At 36.6% G+C, this 21,531-nt stretch overlaps 1 protein-coding gene across 5 annotated transcripts in view; it reads right to left on the minus strand.

Annotated features, from left to right (window-relative positions):
- The window catches only part of LOC138703524 (collagen alpha-1(IX) chain-like), a 223,596-nt gene that overhangs the window by 63,857 nt on the left and 138,208 nt on the right, over nt 1-21,531 (minus strand). For 4 of the 5 annotated variants that reach the window (XM_069831445.1, XM_069831449.1, XM_069831446.1 and 1 more), the window contains one exon: nt 909-1,113. In XM_069831445.1, the coding sequence (XP_069687546.1) occupies nt 909-1,113 (205 nt within the window). Of the gene's footprint in view, nt 1-908; nt 1,114-8,911; nt 8,957-21,531 lie in introns of all 5 variants that reach the window. The other variant, XM_069831447.1, reaches the window with a different exon arrangement.

Genomic DNA, 21,531 nt, shown 5'->3' on the forward strand with positions numbered 1-21,531 from the left:
AAACATTTGCAAACTTACTAAGTATTATCATCAGACGAATTTTGAAATATATACACATTTAGAATTTCAGGAAAAACTGGACTTACTAGTTTTAGAAGTACGCCGACGATATGTAACATCGAAATTTATTATATGGACGCCTTTCAAACAAATACAGCTCATGCATTTTGTCAAGACACTCGCGATGCGCACTAGGGGAACATGGAGGGGGTAGGAGTAGAAGGGAAGGTTGGGCGTGTGTCTACCGAGTTCAAGGCAAAGGCAAACCCATTCCCCTATAATTCGTAAGTAGACTCATCCGATCTCGTGCGCAGCTCTGTGGGAAGAGTGAGGGAGTGTCTGGACATAATGCATGAGCTGTACAATACAACTTAAGATCCTATTACAAAAGGACTTCGACCCGTACCCCCGAGAGAGATAGAGAGAGAAATGGGGAGTGGGAGAGATAGAGAAGAGGGAGGGAGAGAGACGGAGAGGGAGGAAGAGAGAGGGAGGGAAAGAGGGAGGGGAGGGGCGGAGGAAGAAGGAAGAGAGGAAGAGAGAAGAAGGGAAGGATAGGGAGAGAGGAGAGGAAGGGGAGAGATGGAGGAAGAATGGGAGGGAGAGAGGAAGGCAGATAGGGAGAGAGTGGAAGAGGAAGAGGAGAGGGAGATGGAAGGGGGACGAAGATGGGGAGAGAGTGGCAGAGAGGGGGAGAGGTGGAGAGGAGGGTGAGAGGTAGGGAAAAAGAGAGGGGAGAGTGTGGGAGGTGGGAAGGGGAGATGTGAGGGGAGAGGAGAGGGAGAGGAGAGAGAGAGAGGGAGAGAAATGACAAGAAAAATACATCTGACAAAAACTGTAGCAACATTCGCAATAAAAGTGAAGGTGTATTTATGACTTAAAAACTACTAGTTCTTTATGGACGGTACCTGGTTGGCAGGGTGAGATCGGCGTCCCTGTCGAGCCGGTAGGCCGTCTGCATACGATTGGAGCCGCGCACCCTCGTCACGCCAGGGTACTGTGTCTCCAGCACGTCCAGGCGGAACTTGCGGATGAAGTCGAAAGCTTGCAGGTCGTCCTCGCCAGGCTTGTAGTCGGCGCATGGCCCGTTATTCTCCGACAGACTGTTCAGCTCTGCAAGCACGTGCCAGTCCTCTTACTGTGCCTTACAGTTCGGACTCGCACGCTTCTACTAATAATAACTAATCAAGGACATATCATGCTTCTTCAAATCCAATTAATCTTAAACCTTCAAGGATTGGATGTTTTACAGCACCTGAGCGTTGTTATTCGTAAAAACTCATTAATGATATGTCATGTATATTTAATTACAATTCATCATCCACCTTCAATGACTGGATGTCTTACAGCTCGCATATGAGCGTTGTTATTCGTAATAACTAATGATATGTCATAATTTAATTGTAATTCACCGTTAACCTTCAAACGCTATGTGCCTTACAGTTCGGACCTACACGCTGCTATTCATAATAACTAATCTGGATCTTCCAGATCGGGATATAAATAGTGGGAGTAGTGAGTGGCATGACTTAAAGGTGCAGAACATTAAAAATGATTAAAAAGTTTTCCATTTTTATACCGTACCTTAGGAAAATTCATTCATCGTTAGATTTTTAACCGACTGATACTTAGAGCGCACTTGGCTATTATGAAATAATTATATTTCTACCTTTTATGAAGAAGCACTTCAGAGAGACGTCTGTCTTAAAATTATTTTGTTCTATGTCTACATACTAATTACAGCTACTATTTTGAAATTATCCACGATGATAAATTAATGTATTAGGAAGAAAATTAAACACAATGAAAGGAGCAGAATGAATTATTGTCACATATAAAAAATTATGAAAAGTGAAAGTACATGCTTAGAATTATGTTTCACATGCTGACGATAGTTTTAGAGATATTGGTATGTAGGACTACTTCATTATCTCGTTGATGAAATGTTGGTAAGTATTTTAGTTCAAAATAACTTACTAAGGTATATTCGTGCCTGCCTAAATACAATTATTACAAGTACAGCTTATCCAGTACTTGTAAACATATTCACTCTAAGGTTGGTAACTCATATAATTAATTAACTTGGATACAATTAAGCTTATGACACAGGTGGGTCAAAAGAATCTAGTATGTTACCAAGGATAATTAGGAGCCATAACATTTCCAAAGAGATGAGAAACAAGTTGAAGATAACTGTGAAAATTACACATTTATAAAATAGAAAACTTTGATGCAAGAACGACGGTAATATTTTCTACAATGAATTTGTGACATGTTGTGTGACAAATTTACATACACAGTGATAGTTCGTCGTTCTTTAGATTACTACATAGGGTCGGGAAAAACCGAAGACATCTTAGCAACAAAAGTTTTATTCATAGTATGCGCTTTCAAATCATGTGTTGATCTCTACAGAAGTTCACTATTTGTTCGTCTTTCGTTTCTTTTAGTAAGGATTTAAAATTGAAGTGCTAAGGAATCTGAAAATGCAGGAAAAATCTGGATGTTGTTGTTGTTGTTGTTTAGTCAACTGTCCGAAGACAGGTCTGGACTCCACAAGTGACATCAACAAGGTATCACTCATGAGACAACTAGGCCAGGAGATAATGGAATAGGATGACCAGTTTCTTTCCCCCTCCATTGCATACATCGCTGACTAATAACATATTGCACTAATCAGACTTCAGATGTGTCAGTTCACATACAAATGTGAATGAAAATAACATAAGATTACATGGAGATATCACGGCTATACCAGACGAAAGAGAACTGCTTTTATATTATAGGGCTGCGCTTTCAGCTAATAAAGTCATTTTTGGAGTTAAAATGTTCTTACCAAACACCACAGAATCGTCAAATGATATGTACTGCCTGATAATAGATGTACTTATCAGCCAGAACCTCAATCATAGGTTAATCTGGATGTGTGTATGTAAAATGATATACAGAGAGTTTCCCGGCCATCTGCAGAAATGACAACAATAACTGAAGTGAGAATGAAATAAACAAAGCCACACTCTTCCATGTAGTTTGCTATAATCAGAGAAGCTACTGTAAGAGTAGTCCACAATAAACATCATAGGCAGCAGAAGAGTAAGATTTTTTTTATATTAACTTGCTTCTTATAGCCTACCTATACTATTGTGAGACAGCTCTATTCTCCAGAAAAATTACGCTAGTAAGAAGCAGCTGTGACATACTATTTAGAAGAACAATGTTAGAAATAAAAGTGCAAACGAAGTGTGATTCAAATAGGTGGTGGTATCCTCGAACGTAAATGATACCGTAAATGTACTCGTACTTCAAATACATTTCAAAGATTTCTATGACGGGAGCTAAGACTATGTTATTATAGTACCGTAATGATTTGAAATTAAATATGATTTTTCTGTTTTTAATTAAACTTCTCTACCTTGTGTTAGAATTCGGATACTCAACATTGTATGTGCTCAGGAGTGCTCAGTTTATTATGTTAAATTTCAATGATGTGGCTTGGGTCAAACTACTCTCTGTATTATCAAAATAATCATAAAACATTGCTCTGATTCAGAGATCATCTGAAAAATTGCCAAACAAAGTTTCTAGGACTAGAAAAAATAATAGAAATTTTACTGGATGAAAGATTAGGAAGTAGAGAGAGACTGTACAAGGAATTCTGAAATGAAGCATAAATCCGATATGACCAAAGAAAATAATTACATTTAAACTAATAATTGGCGTTGGATGAAAATGTACGAAGAAATGTGAGAGAGAGTGACAAAACTTACATGACTGGATACAACATACAGCTTCTACCAAAAGTTTAAGGAACTCCTTCAAAGGAGTTGTTTCACTTTTGTCCTTACACTTATGTCAAAACCCCTGAAGTTTACACAGAGACCAAATTCCTGTGAAAAATAAAGCTTTTTTTTTTACTGCAAACTTAATATCTCTATCTTTAAAGCTGTGAATTATATAACAATTTAACTGTTATGAAACTTATTGAATAATTATATTTTTGTAGAAAAAATTAATTACTCCAGAATGGATGTACTTACATCAATGAATTTTGGAACAGAGTTAGATATTACAATAATTTGTCGCTCCATGTCCATACTTGCTGAATTTCGACCCATTTTCACTTTTTTTTTCAAGGAATAAATCAACCTTTCCACACTTGTAACAAACTCCACAGCTGATTACCAAAAATGAGGAGAGTAAGCTATTGACAAGTTTTTAACAACTCCCAATGTTATGATGTAAATGACAATGGCGGTTTCTGATCAATTTGCGGCGAATTTCAAACTTAGAAGAATTTTAGAAACGGGAAATTTTTCCTAAATAAAAGAAAAAAATCTGGATTCCAATGCGTGAATGAGTTGTTACAATTTTTTAAAATATAAAGTAATAATTTCACAAGAAACATTTCAGATATGTCTAACTCCATTCCAAAATTCATTGATATAAGTACACTCATTCTGGAATAATTAATTTTTTCCTACAAAAAATGTAATTTTCCAACAAGTTTTTATAACAGAAAAATTGTTATATAATCCACAGTTTGAAAGATAGAGAGATTGCGTTTAAAGTAAAAACTTCATTTTTGACAGGCATTTGTTCCCTGTTTAAAGATCAGGAGGTTTCACATAAGCATAAAGTCAGGATTGAAACATTACTTTTGTAGGGGTGTCCTTAAACTTTTGGTAAAAACTGTATAAGAATGGATTACAACAGAATCTCTCTAGAAATTTTTAATGACAGCCCCGGAGGAAAGAGACTGGGAAGGTCTTTGAAACATCTGACGATTTTATTTTGAGTGCCAGGTGGTTTAGAATCGTGAAGAAATAATATGTTGGTGAAATATAGCAAGCATCTTATGAAGATAAATCTGAATTATTTCATTCACTTATTCATAGTTTTCTGTCCAAGGGCAGGTCTTTCACCGCAAACACAACATTCTCCAATCTTTCCTATTTTATGTCTTCCTCTTAGTTTCCGTATATGATCATTGAGATATTAACAACATTTAATTTCCTAGGATGACATACTCCAAAATCTACGGAGTAGTCGTAATATTTTGTGATGAGTTTCCTTACTTGTTAGCAACAACAAATGAAGCAATATAGTTAACATTTATAATTTAATTTTTAAATTACGCACTACAATATACTGATTTACAATTTTTTTTTTTAACTTTCATGATGTTATTTCAAAAAATCACTTCGTGGCATTGTTTCATCATACTCTGTTGGATGGTGTACTTACCAATGTTCGACACGTTGTCAAAGTTTCCTTACAGCCTCCCTGAACTGTACTATATCAATTGAAGAGAAGACACAGTGACAACTTGTTTCTTTGAATTAGATATATTGCTGTGTGAATTGAGGACTGTTCGAAGGCGGACTTCATTCTAAGTTAGAGCCTCACAGTTCGATAAGTCTCCTTTCACACAACAATAATTACAATTCCAAGAACAACCCCCTTCGTTAATATTAATACGTTACGTAGCTGTTAAACACTCACTACTAATGCATGTTACCAGTTACTGTACTATGCAGAATGTCCTTAGTTTTATCTATTCTTCTGCTAGGTGACCTGTTCGCAAATTACTCACAACTAAGAGCATCGGAGTCCGGAACCTGACAATTTTTTTAGAAACAATTCTGAAGAGTCTTTTGTCTCCCGCCATCCACGTGGGCGCATGATTTTTATTTACGTTTAAAACGGTCGTAATACAGAGCACTCTAAAAGTCGCGCACATTAAAATTATAGTGTCTATATTGAGTAATGCAGTTGGAAAGTGATATCGGCTACCGCTAGATAGCATTAGCGGTATTAACAGCAACAAACCAAGATGTCACTCTGCTATGTATGTATACACTAACGTTTAACGCTTGCAGTAGTCCTTTGTTTATTGCTCGGCAAACATGTCGTTTTCTCAAGAGCAACGAGTTTTCGTTGTCGAACATTATGTTTCCAGTCGTTCTTATGCACGTGTTGTAGATGAATTTCGTAGGATTTATCCGGATGTGGCAGTGCCTAACAATTCGGTCAGTGTTCTGTACATAGACATCATTACACAGTTTATTGCGCTTCTTGACAATGTTGAACGTGATTGTTGGTCCCAGCAGGACAGTGCCACATGTCATACATCTAATAAAACCATGCAGTTTTTGTGCTAGTTTTGTTTTGGTGAGCGTAGCATTTCTCAAGGATTATGGCCTCCACGTTCCCCCGACTTAATTCTACAGATTTCTTCCTGTGTGGTTATCTTAAAGGAAGGGTATACAAAAACAGACCGCACACTCTGGAGGAACTAAAGAGGAACATAAAAACGGAGATTAACATCAGTGTATACGTGCTAAAAAAAGTGGCAGCAAACATGGTAAAAAGAGTTCATTAATAAATTCATCTTTATAAATATATGTGAACGTATTATTAAGATGTGCGCGACTTATGGAAGGCTCTATATTAGGAGGCTCAGGATGGCATCTGCTTTACAATTGGTAAGGAATCACATACTTTAGGAATTGATGATTTTGATTAATCTGTTCCAGATGGAAGTTAATGAAGCAAATCAAAATGTAGCAAAGTTACCTATATAACGTTCAAAGGCTTTTCCGAGTTACTGACAGCGAAATATGTGGTTTGTCATCTTTTTAGATTATGTATGTCTTCTTCCAACTACCGCCAAGCAGTAGTGAATTCGTTAAGGAAAAGTTGGTCTTAGAATTTACAACCATTCTTATAAATGTATACCTCATTATTTTCATTTCCAATATTATTAACATTACTAATACTGTACATGCATTCAAGGAATGTAGGCCCATGTCAAAGCACTGAGTTCTTGTAAGTTTATTTCTTCTTCAAATTGTTAAATGCTTGATTTTTTGGCTTCTCTGTAAGCAGTTCGAAACACTTTGACTGTACGTTTTTGTACGAGGAACAGATTTTAAACAGTGTTTCTCTAATGATTCTTACTTAGCTTCTGCACTTATTTCCTATGATGTTTTACGAGCTAGAAAATGTTTGTTCCTCAAAGACAATATCTGTTTCTTGCAGAATTCACCGAAGTAGATAATTTATTTGCCCACTCAGATTTTCATTCCTATTTGTTTTTCGACTCCAAGACTTGTAATATTTTGGCGTACTCTACAACTTACAACTTAGTATTTTATATTTAAGACACAGCCGCTCATTCCTCTGACAGAAATAATTTTTTGTGTTAATATTAAAAAATGAGAACATTACTCGAGACGTATTTCTTCCTGCCGAACAATGTTTTCTTTACTGTTGGTTCTACGATTTATAGAATCGGACGGCTCTTCATATTCACTGTTTTTTCTTGCCTACAGGTATAAATATAGCTTATCGTGCTCATTTCCAACAAGAATTGCACTGCTACCACTCACGAGAAGTCACACGAACAGCCAATTTACTCGCTACCTTCATAGAGAAAGTTATGTAGCAGGCCTAATTTAATTTCCGGGTGTTTAACAAAATATAAATATCACAATTATTTTGGATAAACATATTGCCAACTCTTACAACTAACAGTGACAATTATTGACATTTTTATGGTTCATTTTTCCAATCCATGACAGGTGCCGGTACTGCGTACCGTTGCATGCCGCTGGGGAAAAAATAAAACACTGAGTTGACTAAAGGCTGTGTGATGTATCTTGTCTCACTGTGAAAAGAGAGAGAAAGGAGATATGTCTTACTTCGTCTATGTTGTTATGGCGATGGGGGAGTGGAATGATGCCGTCCATCCATCCAGTGGCGGAAGGGACTAGTTGATACATTCTGTAGCGCAAAATAAAATAACAAAATATCACTCTTCATACTTTGTAGTTCCGTCACTGAGCGTGTCTTACAAGAAACTGAGTTCCGGTATCCTGTACAATAACAAGGTTTTGAAAGGAATCCTGAAAATTTACAGCCCTCCTATAATCTCCACCCTCATTTGAAGGGACTTAGTTTTATTGCTACTGAGGCAAGATAAACCTTACCAGGTATAGTAGCGGCTTCATATCACACACGTGCCTCAGTTCTAATAACTCCTTATCGGGAGTTTCTCCTGACTGTTACAGAATACTCCAGTCACTGTTGGAAATAGCCAGAGATTGACGGAGTTTAGCTAGAAAGTGTTTATTGCTCTTTGTTACACCGTTTTTATCAGGTTCTGCTCCATCATTCACTCTTTCATTCTCTCTTCCGCGAGAACCAGTGGTGACAGGCAATTCCCAAATAAATTACAGTATCCAAGAAAATGGGTAGGCTAATAATCCTGCCATCTATCCACAATATGCGGAACCCGAATCACGCAAGTGAAGTGGGTAGGTATCAGATACATACATAAATATATATTATATAAAATCATTATTCAGGTCCGACTTGTCGAATCGCCGTTTGCTCTCTTCTTTTTTTCGTTTCGGAATACAATGATGAAGTCACTGCAATTAACTTTAATTCTATATCGTGTGATATTAGAAAGCATTTCCTTATTTTGGCCTCTACATAATATCCCTAAACTTCAAAACTTGTTTATGAATTGCTCCATGTGAGTGAGTAATGGTATTGACTGAGTGGCGCGACAAAATACAGAAATTTCTAGATTAAAAAAATTAGCATTTGTAAACTAAGGAGAAGTAGTCCTATAAATGGATGAAAAAAAATAGTGATACTGTTTTCATTAGGTATGTTTTAATAGTCAGGCATCCGAACTTCCTATGCTTAAGTAACTTCTGGACATTCTGCGCAAGTTAATTGATTAATCAGGTGCAGTATGCTGTTTGCCGGTGAGTTAAAAGTTAGCTTAATTAGGGCTTTCTTCTGCAAGAAACTGCAAAGAGACTGCTTTGCAAGTCCTTAGCTTAAGCCCGTCGCCATAGTTACGGGTGGTTAGTGGAGCACTGGGCTCTGAATTTACCTTCGAAACTGTATCTGATAAGGTCCCCTCGTCGAGGATAATTCTCTGAAAAATGAGCAACGTGTGTGGTTACTTTACGGGTACACTCAACACCTGGAGGGACATAAGCTTAGTATCCATTATGCTATGCAAAGAAGACCCCGTGTGAAACTGAACAGCGTTGCGCAAGTCTTCTTCTCGGATACTGCCGTTCTACAATTCCTTTGTTATCTACAATGATTGGAGAAAGCAACCTTATCATCTTGTGGACCAATTCCATCATAAGCATAGCCTACTTACGTTCGGGAGGTACTGTATCCCGGAAGCGAACTTCGTAGTTCATATGAACGTTTCACAGAGCAAGTAACCATGGAAGGTTTTTATAAGTTCACGCTGACGCCTTGTTATTCGCGTGTGATACCATGCAAGCAAGCAAAATTCTGAATTGTGAACTACCGGTAAGTAAATAACGTATTTCAATCATGTCTTTAACAGCAGAAATGCATATATTTACACAAAATAAATGGGTGAACATAAATAATTGCACTACAAATGTCCACATTTATTAAAGTATTTATTTCAAAACTAAAACGTTTCTGCTCAAACAAATCACCTGAAGAACATATCAATACTGGACGAATTGAAAGTCATAGCGGTGTGCTTCACACATTGCGCTCTAAAGCCACAGTCTACACCAGGCTTGCAGAACTAGGCAACAATCGTGACATTGCGTCACTCATCGGATACGTCACTCACCCCTTCCTTCCATCCCTGCGTCATTGACTTGGTAGGGGAGGGGATTTGTATTCAGTGTCTGTCTTATGTGATTGCGTACGAGTCACAGATACGTCATTCAACGCCGGTGGACTGTGGACGGGGAACCAACGCTTTCCCCATGCTTTCACCCCACTCTCGCCAGTTCTGTATCCCTTGTCTACATTAATGAAAGTCTGGACCACTCACATTTTCCAAAGAAACAGGAAGTTCATCTGTCTTCTTAAAGGGGAGTTGGTCATTATCGCATGCAAAATAATGGTAAAAATAGCCTATCTTCTAGCAGTCATAAATATAATAGTCTACTATTTATCAGTGGTCTTTCATTTTTGTTAGCTATGTGTGTATACATATTAAGCTTTAAAATGAAAAAGAATGGTGACTCTAGAGTAAATCTGTATCCTTAAATTAATTTTTTTAATTAAGCGCAATTTTTTTTATGAATTCACTACATACCTGTGATTAGGTACACTCTATTCACTTATTATAGCACATACTGAATTGAAAATTTGACCACTTACTGCTAATAGATACTAAAACATATCCTACTAAAATTATTCATATATCTGTAATATTATGGGCATAGGGCTTATAGTAATCATTACCGTCAATAAATTTAAAAAAAATTGAAGATTAGTATAAGCCCTGTGCCCATAACACTACAGATATTTTAATAATTTTAGTAGGGTATGTTTTAGTATCTATTAGCAGTAAGTAGCCAAAATTTTAATTCAATGTGTGCTATGATAAGTGAATAGAGTGTACCTAATCACAGGTATGTAGTGAAGTTATATAAAACATATGTTTAAATTAAAAAATTAATTTAAGGGTAAGATTTAAACTAGATTAACCATTCTTTTTTCATTTTAAAATTTAATGTGTATACATATATTACTAAAAAATGAAATAGCTGTGATAAATAGTATTACATTTATGGCTGCTTAAAGATAGGCTATTTTTACCATTACTTTGCATGCGATAACGTCCAATTCCCCTTAATACTGTATTAGTGTAGTGACAATTGCATTACTGTAATCTGATTAAAAATACTTCGGGCTTCTTATTTCCTTAGATGATAGCATCATCATGGCAACCGTAGGGAGGTCAAACAAAGCAGAAATTCATCGAGGAAAAGCGAGGTCTTATCCACATGAGTTATTTTATTTCTGATAATTTTACTGTCATTTAATAAATATTTTCCCCTACATTTCCTCTCCCAGCTTTGTCAATACAGTTACTAATAGATACTTAACGATTAACCAAAAGGTGTAAAACGCATGTATAGCTTACTTACTAAGAATGGTATGTGAAAATTACTAGACAATAACCAAAATTAAAATAAAACTAACAGCAGTGTGAAAAACCTCTGATTCTCATAGGAAAAACTCGGAACGCCTCGATTTAAAGCGTTCGAATACTATATATTGTACATGCACTGCGGTGTTAAATAATTCATAATTATTTACAGATATTACGTTCATTCCAATAAAGATGTTTCATCCAATCATTGGGATTTCCTAAAATCCCCTGTCAATTTTATTTTTAGCGCTGGACCTCACCAGGATTCAGGGGATGACGAAAAACGACGAAACTGGTCAGTCAGGTAATTTACCACCATAATTTATATTAACACAGTGAAATAGTCATTACTTGTTCAATAAAGTTCATCAATGATTATACAGAGTGTTTCAGAAATACTTTGACAAATCTTGGGGGCATGTTCATCACACCAAAACAGGAAAAAAAGTTCATGTAAACATATGTCCGAAAATCCTTAGTTTTTTAGTTGTTAATGAAAGAAAATAATGAAACATCTGTTAGATAGCTTGGTAGCAAGTGTTGCAACGTTAATCAATTCAGAAACTCATAACAAATGTTCAAAATGTTCTCCTCTTGCTTCCACACACGCATGGACTTCTTGGCAACACATAGCCATCTAGGATACAATGGGTGCATCAGCAGACTTGTATCGATAACATCATTCGATTATCTAACAAAATTAATATTATTATCGGTTACAAATTTAAGTTAAGTTGTTGGATTGTACCTCGAAACGCGTTGAACGTAAAATTTCATTGTTATGAGCTTCTGAATTGATTAAAGTTGCAGCACTTGCTACCAAGCTGACAATATCTAACAGATGTTTCATTATGTTTTTTCATTAATAACTAAAAACCTAAGGATTTTCGGACATATGTTTATATGAACTTTTTTTATTGTTATGGTGTGAGGAACATGCCCCCAAGGTTTGTCAATTAATTTCTAAAACACCCTGTATAAATGTTAAAAGAGTGTATCCAAGAATGAACAGTTTTCTGTATTATAGGAAGCTTAATTGACTTATTATGGAATAATAGGCCTATAATGGACATTTTATGCTGCCACATGTTTAAATTTTTAAAAAGTGTTAATTTTGGGAATTAAAATGATGTGCATGTAATACGTTTTATATGCTCACTAGGATTTTATTATATTGTTGCTTAACACTAAAGCCTCTTTACTCAAAATCATTTGTGTCTAACTTGTATATTTTGTATATTTAAACGTCGAGTTTTATTGATTTTTGGTAATTTAAACACTGCAACCATACAGAAAAATGTCAATATCATAATTACGACTTCTCTGGTGTTTTTATGATCTGCTAGTATTATGTCAGTAAATTTATGAAAATCTGGGTCCCATTAGAAACAGATAGTATTTCTATCTTATTGCACGCTGTCTATGGAATTGACCCCAACCCTTATACAGTACGAAAAGAGGAGAATAAAGCGAAAGAGTAGTCGGTAAAACCTCGTCTCTTTCAAGTGCACGGGATCTCTACCTCCCTCCGTCGTGTAGCGGAGGAAGTATTATAATACACAAACACGCGTCGAAGCGCATCTGACTTCCAAGGAGTCTTGTGTTTGTTACGACGCATGTGCAATTGCCTCGAGCAAAAACAAGACGAATGCAAGCCAAGGCCTGCCCGCGCCAGATTATTACAACCATTCATAATGACGAGAGTGCTTCATTAATATGCGTCACTCGTTCGTGCTCAATAAACGGTGCCATGCAAATCTTAAGACATTTCCCCATTGCCTAACGTACTGCGATGCTGCGGAGAAACAGATGTCTTCGGTTCATTATCGAGTTAGAACCAAATTTGTTGCCATACCCGGGGTGGTCGTCCATATGTCAATACTTTATGAAGTCTTAGCTTGTCTGGTTTATCACTCCCGTACGCATGCATTACGTTCAACTTTCGATTTCCTCGTGTAAAGTACAGTATTTCCAAGTCTCTTCAACGGAACGGTGTGGATGAAGTGAAATGGATGCCTATAAGTCCATTGGGTAGCGAGCGACCCCTGCTGATCCCATAATGCAGCCGTGGCGAAAATGTGATCGTGCGCCGAGCCACTGTGTAACCTGCAACGTGCATAGCACCTATGGAGGGAGGCGGACACCCGAAGGGGAAATGAAGCAACGTCTGACTTATTAACGGATTTTCATTTTCCTTGCGTCAAGCACTTAAATATGATTTTATACAGTACAAGGCTACAAACTAATGTCTAGTACATATAACGAAGAAAGAAATGAACAATAAAACATAGGACATATTATCACAACCTAAAATTAACTGTCTTCAGAATGTCTCTGGGACAGAGTTTCAAAATCAGGAATTATGTCACTTACTGCCAGTCGTAGTTGATCACGAAGCTGTATGTCTGTCAGTCGTGATCTAAATTTGGTTTTTACTATTTTCAATGTTGAAAATAATTTTTCACAAACGTAAGTTGTAGCGAACATGGCTTCAAAAGAGCAGCGAAAGAACGAAGTTTCGGATATTTATTTTTTGGTAAAGATTTGAAAAGTTCAACACTTGTCAAGTCCTTACATCTATCTTTCATTTAACATCACATTGTAAATCTGTGAGTTTAAATTGAAGATCTAACCGCATTATTCGTATATCTGCTGAAAAAAGGATCGACGTACAGAGATGATGATGATGATAATAATAATAATAATAATAATAATACTAATAATAATAATAATAACAACAATAACAATAACACTTAACCTTTTAATGTTTCAACAGTAACATGTAGTATAGTACCGTTTTATGTTATACAACCGTTTTCCTCGTAATACTTGTGAACAAATCATACATTTAATATTCTCATCATATTGGCAGCAAAGAAATGCATCCTCCCACCCTACTTGAAACTTTCGTTTTTGTAGAGGCGCATAGTTTGGAGAGAGACATTGCGACGATACGCCACTCGCAGGTCAGAGACAAATACAAATGGAACGGAGTTTGACTGCAGTGAGTGAGAGGGTGGGGTTTGGGGGAGGTAGGAAGCAAGAGAAAAGTATAGCTATCATTGCGAGCCACAATGTGCTCGTGAGTCACATTTTCGCCACGGCTGCCATAAGGGGATATTCACAGTGAATTTTTGTAGGATGTCCCTATCTCCAAATAACACTTACATGTATATCTGTCTTAATCTAACTTAAACATAAGGACTGCACAAACACCCAGGTCTTACATATCAAGGAACAATTCCTAAATAATGAAATATCCCTGGCAGAGTTGGGAATCGAACCTGAACCTCCTGACTAGGAGCCAGCATAGTAAGAATCCCGAGTGTCTTCGTGTATACTTCATCCTTCATCACCTGTCCGTCTGTGCATAGTCATTTCCAGTGAGGGAAATGAGGAAAAAAGCAGAGGCGGTATGCTACGCCAAGATTTTCCTCTGGCATAACTCGATTTAAAAAAAAGGCATACCCCCTCCCTTACAACACAGACATAAATGATCTATACAATAAATTATTCGTGCAGTCAGTAACGCGAATCTTTGAAGCTTACGCAACATATTTCATTTCTTAATAAAATAATTTCAAGTTACTTCAGGTATTTACTAGATCATTTTACAATGTCCTTTGAGACTTATCATTTAAAATAATGTTAAAGCTTCAAAGTGCCTTACTTAATTATTAATAAAAAGTGCAACAAAAATGACACAGTCACTCACTTGGCAACAATGGCTACCACAAGCTACAGACCACAGCCTTCTATACTTGAAATACTACTGTTGTAAGCATTCCAGGGGTTGAGCTTATCAAATAAACGTGTCTAAATATACGTTGAATACAGTTCCAGAAGACCGTGGTTTAGATTTACGAAGCAAGCAGATAGTACTCTTTGCTGTGTAGAAATGTATAAACAAAATTTTACGATCACATTTTTTCAGTGACAGTAAACTTATGTCATTTTTTAATAACGGTATGTTTTCTGGCCATAGAAACCAGTGGCGATATTTCATACCGCCACATACCGTCTCACTTCCCTCACTGGTCATTTCTTCCTGACACACAAAAGTTTATAATTTAATTTGCCGTAGTTTATATTATGCTTGCGTTCTGATTACATTGTTAGCTGCATGGCGATTATTCATTTTTCTTGGTTCGAAACTAAAGCGATGGTTTAAGGAGGATTACGGAAGGGATAATTCGATAACGCCCACTTCTACGTGTAGATTTGTTTCTGATGACTACACGCATAAGAGAGAATTACTGCTTCATATTCTCCGAAATTCGAAGAGCCTAGGCGACAAGGTAAGCACTGGTGTGAGCTCTTCTTGAACCTCCAATTCCGCTTATTGATATGATGTCAGTCTGAAATGTTTATTTCCCCCTACTACTATACAAAACTGGTACAGAATAATAGGCACAATGCTGTTGGGTACGTCCAAGACAATGATAAAAATGGAAAGTATAGTACCAAGTGGAAAATATCAGCGATAATATCAAAATTGCAGCCGAGCAGAGCACAGGCTATTATGAAACTAAGAAAAATAAACCGTGGTTTGATGAAGATTGTTGCATGGTAGTAGAAAGAAGGAAACAGGCAAAATTGAAATTCTTACAGGATCCAGTTGAGGCGAATAAAGATATTTATTTCAATGAAAGACGGGAAGCAAGTCGCACATTTAGGAATAAAAAGAGAGATTACTTGAACGAAAAAATTAGTAAGGTAGAAACAAGTAGTAAGAATAAAAACATTAGAGATTTATATAAGGGCGTAAAGGAATTTTAGAATGGATATCAGGTAAGGGTAAATGTAGTCAAGGATAAGAATGGTGACTTGCTTGCAGATACTCATTCAATCCTAAACAGATGGAAAAAATATTTTGGACAATTACCAAATAGAAATGATCGGGACGAAATTCAAATACAAACTACTGAGTCATTTATACTGGAACCCACACTTTCTGAAGTCGAAATTGCGATAGAAAAGCTGAACAATTACAAGTCTCTTGATATTGATTAAATTCCAACAGAATTAATACAAGAGGGTGGAAGCGCATTATCTAGCGAAATTTATAAGTTTGTACTTACTATTAGGGAAAAGGAAATTAATTGTACCCGAACAATGCAAGGAGTCCATAACTGTACCTATCTTTAAAAAAAGGGGACAAGACTAACTGTAGTAACTTTCGAGGAATATCACTTTTGTTGACGTCGTACAAAATTTTGTCTAATATTCTTTTGAGATCATTAACTCCATATGTAGATAAAATTATTGGGGATTATCAGTATGATTTTAGGCATAATAGATAGACTATTGATCAGATTTGTTGTATTCGACAGAAATAAGAGAAAAAAAATGGGAGTATAAGGGTACACTAGACCTACAACAGTTATTCATAGATTTTAAAGGGGCTTATGATTCGGTTAAGAGAGAAATTTTATATAATATGCTTATTGAATTTGGTATTCCCAAGAAACTAGTTCGATTAATTAAAATGTATCTGAGTGAAACGTACAGCAGAGTCTGTATAGACCAGTTTCTGTCAGATGCTTTTCCTATTCACTGGGGGCTAAAGCAAGGAGATGCACTATCACCTTTACTTTTTAACTTTGCTCTAGAATATGCCATTAGGAAAGTACAGGATAACAGAGAGGGTTTGGAATTGAACGGGTTACATCAGCTGCTTGTTTATGAGGATGATGCGACTATATTAAGAGAAAATCCACAAACGATTAGGGAAAACACAGGAATTTTACTTGAAGCAAGTAAAAGGATAGGTTTGGAAGTAAATCAAGAAAAGACAAAGTAGCCTATATGATTATGTCTCGTGACCAGAATATTGTACGAAATGGAAATATAAAAATTGGAAATTTATCCTTTGAAGAGGTAGAAAAATTCAAATATCTTGGAGCAATAGTAACAAACATAAATGGTACTCAGGAGGAAATTAAACGCAAAATAAATATGGAAAATGCATGTTATTATTAGGTTGAGAAGCTTTTATCATCCAGTCTGCTCTAAAAAAAATCTGAAAGTCAGAATTTATGAAACAATTATATTACCGGTTCTTATGTATGGTTGTGAAACTTAGACTCTCACTTTGAGAGAGGAACAGAGGTTAAGGGTGTTTGAGAATAAGGTGCTTAGGAAAATATCTGGGGCTAAGAGGGATGAAGCCACAGGAGAATGGAGAAAGATACATAACGCAGAACTGCATGTATTTTATTCTCTACCTGACATAATTATTAGGAACATTAAATCCAGATGCTTGAGATGGGCAGGGCATGTAGCACGTATGCGCGAATCCAGAAATGAATATAGAGTGTTAGTTGGGAGGCCGGAGGGAATAAGACCTCTGGGGTAGCCGAGACGTAGATGGGAAGATAATATTAAAATGGATTTGAGGGATGTGGGATATGATGATAGAGACTGGATTAATCTTGCTCAGGATAGGGACCGATGGCGGGTTTATGTGAGGGCGGCAATGAACCTCCGGGTTCCTTAAAAGCCATAAGTAAGTATAGTACCAAGTGGAAAACGTGTCCGGAGTACAGCTGAAGCGAGTGATGTGTTATTGCACAGTGCACCACACATCAGGACTATTTTCGTGTGCAACATTTCTTCTAGCACGATTGGATGCTACAGTAAATTTCTAAAGCGAACAAAACAAGCAAATGTCAGAAATGAAGAACGGAAGGTCTTGACTTGGGAACAGCTGTTGTAAAATCATATGTTGTGACGTCATATCAATGAAACGGTGCGTTCGAGTATCGTGATTTTCTTACCATTGGAACCCGGATGTTTAGGAATTTATAATATTTAGAATAGGCAGGCAATAAAGACTATTAAAACATTAACAAGACACTGTAAATCTTTAAAAGGCATAATAGACAGGCAAAAAGAGATAATTAAAACATGAAAAAGACACTGTAAATTTAAGAAGATAGATAATGTATTATATCACTTAATTCATATGATATTCATGTAACTTTTTTATTGGTTGCACATTACCACAAGGTGCAGTGACGTTCAAAGATATCTCATCTACGACTTTATGATCGTGTAAGCGAACTTTCTAACCATGGGATGAGACTGAACTAAAGATATAATTAACTGACAAACTTTGAAATAGTCCCGCAAGTTCTCAATAGATGACACCATTATTGTGGCGATTAAAAAAGGTGGCCGGGAAAATGATGATGTAGATTAAGCACAAATTATTCTCATAATTGTCAATACAGTGGTTTGCAGCTAAACCCAGTGTTGTTTTACAATCATCAGAGGGGGATGAAATATTGAATTCTATAATGCGGGTATATTTATGTATGATTGACAACAATGACTATTATTTTCGCCATCTACTCATAGAAGTAATAACTAAAGAAGCCACACTTACACCAACAAATTATTGATTAGTAAAGTCAGGTATCTTTGAACTCCAGTGTACATATTTAGATTTACTGATGTTAAATTCTATTTTCTACCGGACAAAACAGTTTTCATCCTGAGAAGAATCGTTCTACTTCAACTGACGAAACTGCAGCATGTCTGAAGCAAGCTAATGTATACATAGACTTCTATCTACCACAACTGTATGATCATCTTTCATTATTCTGCAGATTTGATTTCTTTCTTGTAAGCCATTATTTAGAGACATTACACGTTTTCTCTTTTAACTAATGGCATTTGGGTAAGCGGGAGGAGATTTTAAGCGTACTGGTAATTTTGTTCCAATAATGGTATAAGGGTATAAAGGAATTTAAGAACGGATATCAGCCAAGGGTAAACGTGATCAAGGATGAGAATGGTGACTTGCTTGCAGACTCTCCATCAATCCTAAACAGATGGAAAAACTATTTTGCGCAACTACTAAATGTACATAGGCCAAATAGAAATGATCGGGACGAAATTGAAATACAAACTGTTGAGCCATTTATACCCGAACCCACGCTTTCAGAAGTCGAAATTGCGATAGAAAATCTGAAAAAGTACAAGTCTCCAGGTATCGATCAAATTCCAGCAGAATTAATACAAGAGGGCGGAAGCGCATTATATAGCGAAATTTATAAACTTGTACTTGCTATTTGGGAAAAGGAAATTGTACCAGAACAATGGAAGGAGTCCGTAATTGTACCTATTTTTAAAAAGGGGGACAAAACCAACTGTGGTAACTTTCGAGGAATATCACTTTTGTTGACGTCGTACAAAATTTTGTCCAATATTCTTTTGAGAAGATTAACTCCGTACGTAGATGAAATTATTGGGGATCATCAGTGCGGTTTTCGGCGTAATAGATCGACTATTGATCAGATTTTTTGTATTCGACAGATAATGGAGAAAAAATGGGAGTATAAGGGTACAGTACATCAGTTATTCATAGATTTCAAAAAGGCATATGACTCGGTTAAGAGGGAAGTATTATATGATATTCTTATTGAATTTGGTATTCCCAAGAAACTAGTTCGATTAATTAAAATGTGTCTCAGTGAAACATACAGCAGAGTCCGTATAGGTCAGTTTCTATCTGATGCTTTTCCAATTCACTGCGGGCTAAAGCAGGGAGATGCACTATCACCTTTACTTTTTAACTTCGCGCTAGAATATGCCATTAGGAAAGTTCAGGATAACAGGCAGGGTTTGGAATTGAACGGGTTACATCAGCTTCTTGTCTATGCGGATGACGTGAATATATTAGGAGAAAATACACAAACGATTAGGGAAAACACGGAAATTTTATTTGAAGCAAGTAGAGCGATCGGTTTGGAAGTAAATCCCGAAAAGACAAAGTATATGATTATGTCTCGTGACCAGAATATTGTACGAAATGGAAATATAAAAATTGGAGATTTATCCTTCGAAGAGGTGGAAAAATTCAAATATCTTGGAGCAACAGTAACAAATATAAATTACACTCGGGAGGAAATTAAACGCAGAATAAATATGGGAAATGCGTGTTATTATTCGGTTGAGAAGCTCTTATCATCCAGTCTGCTATCCAAAAATCTGAAAGTTAGAATTTATAAAACAGTTATATTACCGGTTCTTCTGTATGGTTGTGAAACTTGGACTCTCACTCTGAGAGAGGAACATAGGTTAAGGGTGTTTGAGAATAAGGTGCTTAGGAAAATATTTTGGGCTAAGCGGGATGAAGTTACAGGAGAATGGAGAAAGTTACACAACACAGAACTGCACGCATTGTATTCTTCACCTGACATAATTAGGAACATTAAATCCAGACGTTTGAGATGGGCAGGGCATGTAGCACGTATGGGCGAATCCAGAAATGCATATAGAGTGTTAGTTGGGAGACCGGAGGGAAAAATACCTTTAGGGAGGCCGAGACGTAGATGGGAGGATAATATTAAAATGGATTTGAGGGAGGTGGGGTATGATGATAGAGACTGGATTAATCTTGCTCAGGATAGGGACCGCTGGCGGGCTTATGTGAGGGCGGCAATGAACCTTCGGGTTCCTTAAAAGCCATTTGTAAGTAAGTAAGTAAGTAATAAAATAACTTCTATAAAAGTGTTACATCTGTGGGATAGTAAACATTAAACTCGCTTGGGCTGATTACCTGGTTGAGTTTTTTTCCGAGGTTTTCCCCAACTTCTCCAACCGTAATGTGAATGCAAGATAATCTATGGCGAATCCTCGACCTCATCTCGCCAAATATCATCTCGCTATCATCAATCTCATAGACGATAAATAACTTAGTAGTTGATACAGTGTCGTTAAATAACCAACGAAAAAAAATTGATTTGTTTCTCTCTTGCTTTCTTCCTTCATTCGTTTTATCTCCTGTGTAGTACCGACTTATGATTTTTTTCAATAAAAGTAAATAAATAGAACGGCATTAAAAAAGTTTGTGCCAAGTCAATGTCCCCTAACGCATAATGTAGCGAAGGGTAAGTGGCTTTTAAAAATAAATAATGTTATGGACGAACTGTAAAACGGAGATTAATAACTTGTAGGCCTATCACTGTACCCTGCAATATCTAACGAATACAATTAAAACAAATTTCATACAAAGAACAGCAAAAACAGTGACAGTTTCTTGCTTCTTCTGTAAACTGTTAAAGAAATGACCTAAATGGTTTTTGAAAAGGAGCTCATCAAAACGTTCCAGCTGTATTTTATTAAGGCCTGTACATTTCTACCGGCTTTGACTCCGCCCAATATCGCAGTAAGAAACTTGAATTCAGTAAACTGTGGGCGATTCCTACGTAATGTACATCGGGCTCATTATGAATACTAAGACAGACGGAATAATCGACCCGATTAAACAAACTTGGGTTTTGTCGACATGTCACACTCCCGAGTTGCTTCATGATTCGGGATCACACAACGTTGCCAGCCAGCTTCCTGCTTGTTTCATATGGAATTAATTTATGAGAGGCAGTCTATATCTCTTGCCATAAACAGTTGCAAATATTCCGGCAGAAAAAAACCGAACGAGGTCTTGATAAATTGGCCCTTGCCGGAATGAACTTTAAACGTCGCCCACGCAGCACGCTGGCAAAATAAACTGCAGCGCGAACGATACGTTAGTTTGTGTCTCTCTCCGGCCGACTTTA

Source organism: Periplaneta americana, chromosome 7 (assembly GCF_040183065.1).
Source record: "Periplaneta americana isolate PAMFEO1 chromosome 7, P.americana_PAMFEO1_priV1, whole genome shotgun sequence".
Taxonomy (NCBI): Eukaryota; Metazoa; Arthropoda; class Insecta; order Blattodea; family Blattidae; genus Periplaneta; species Periplaneta americana.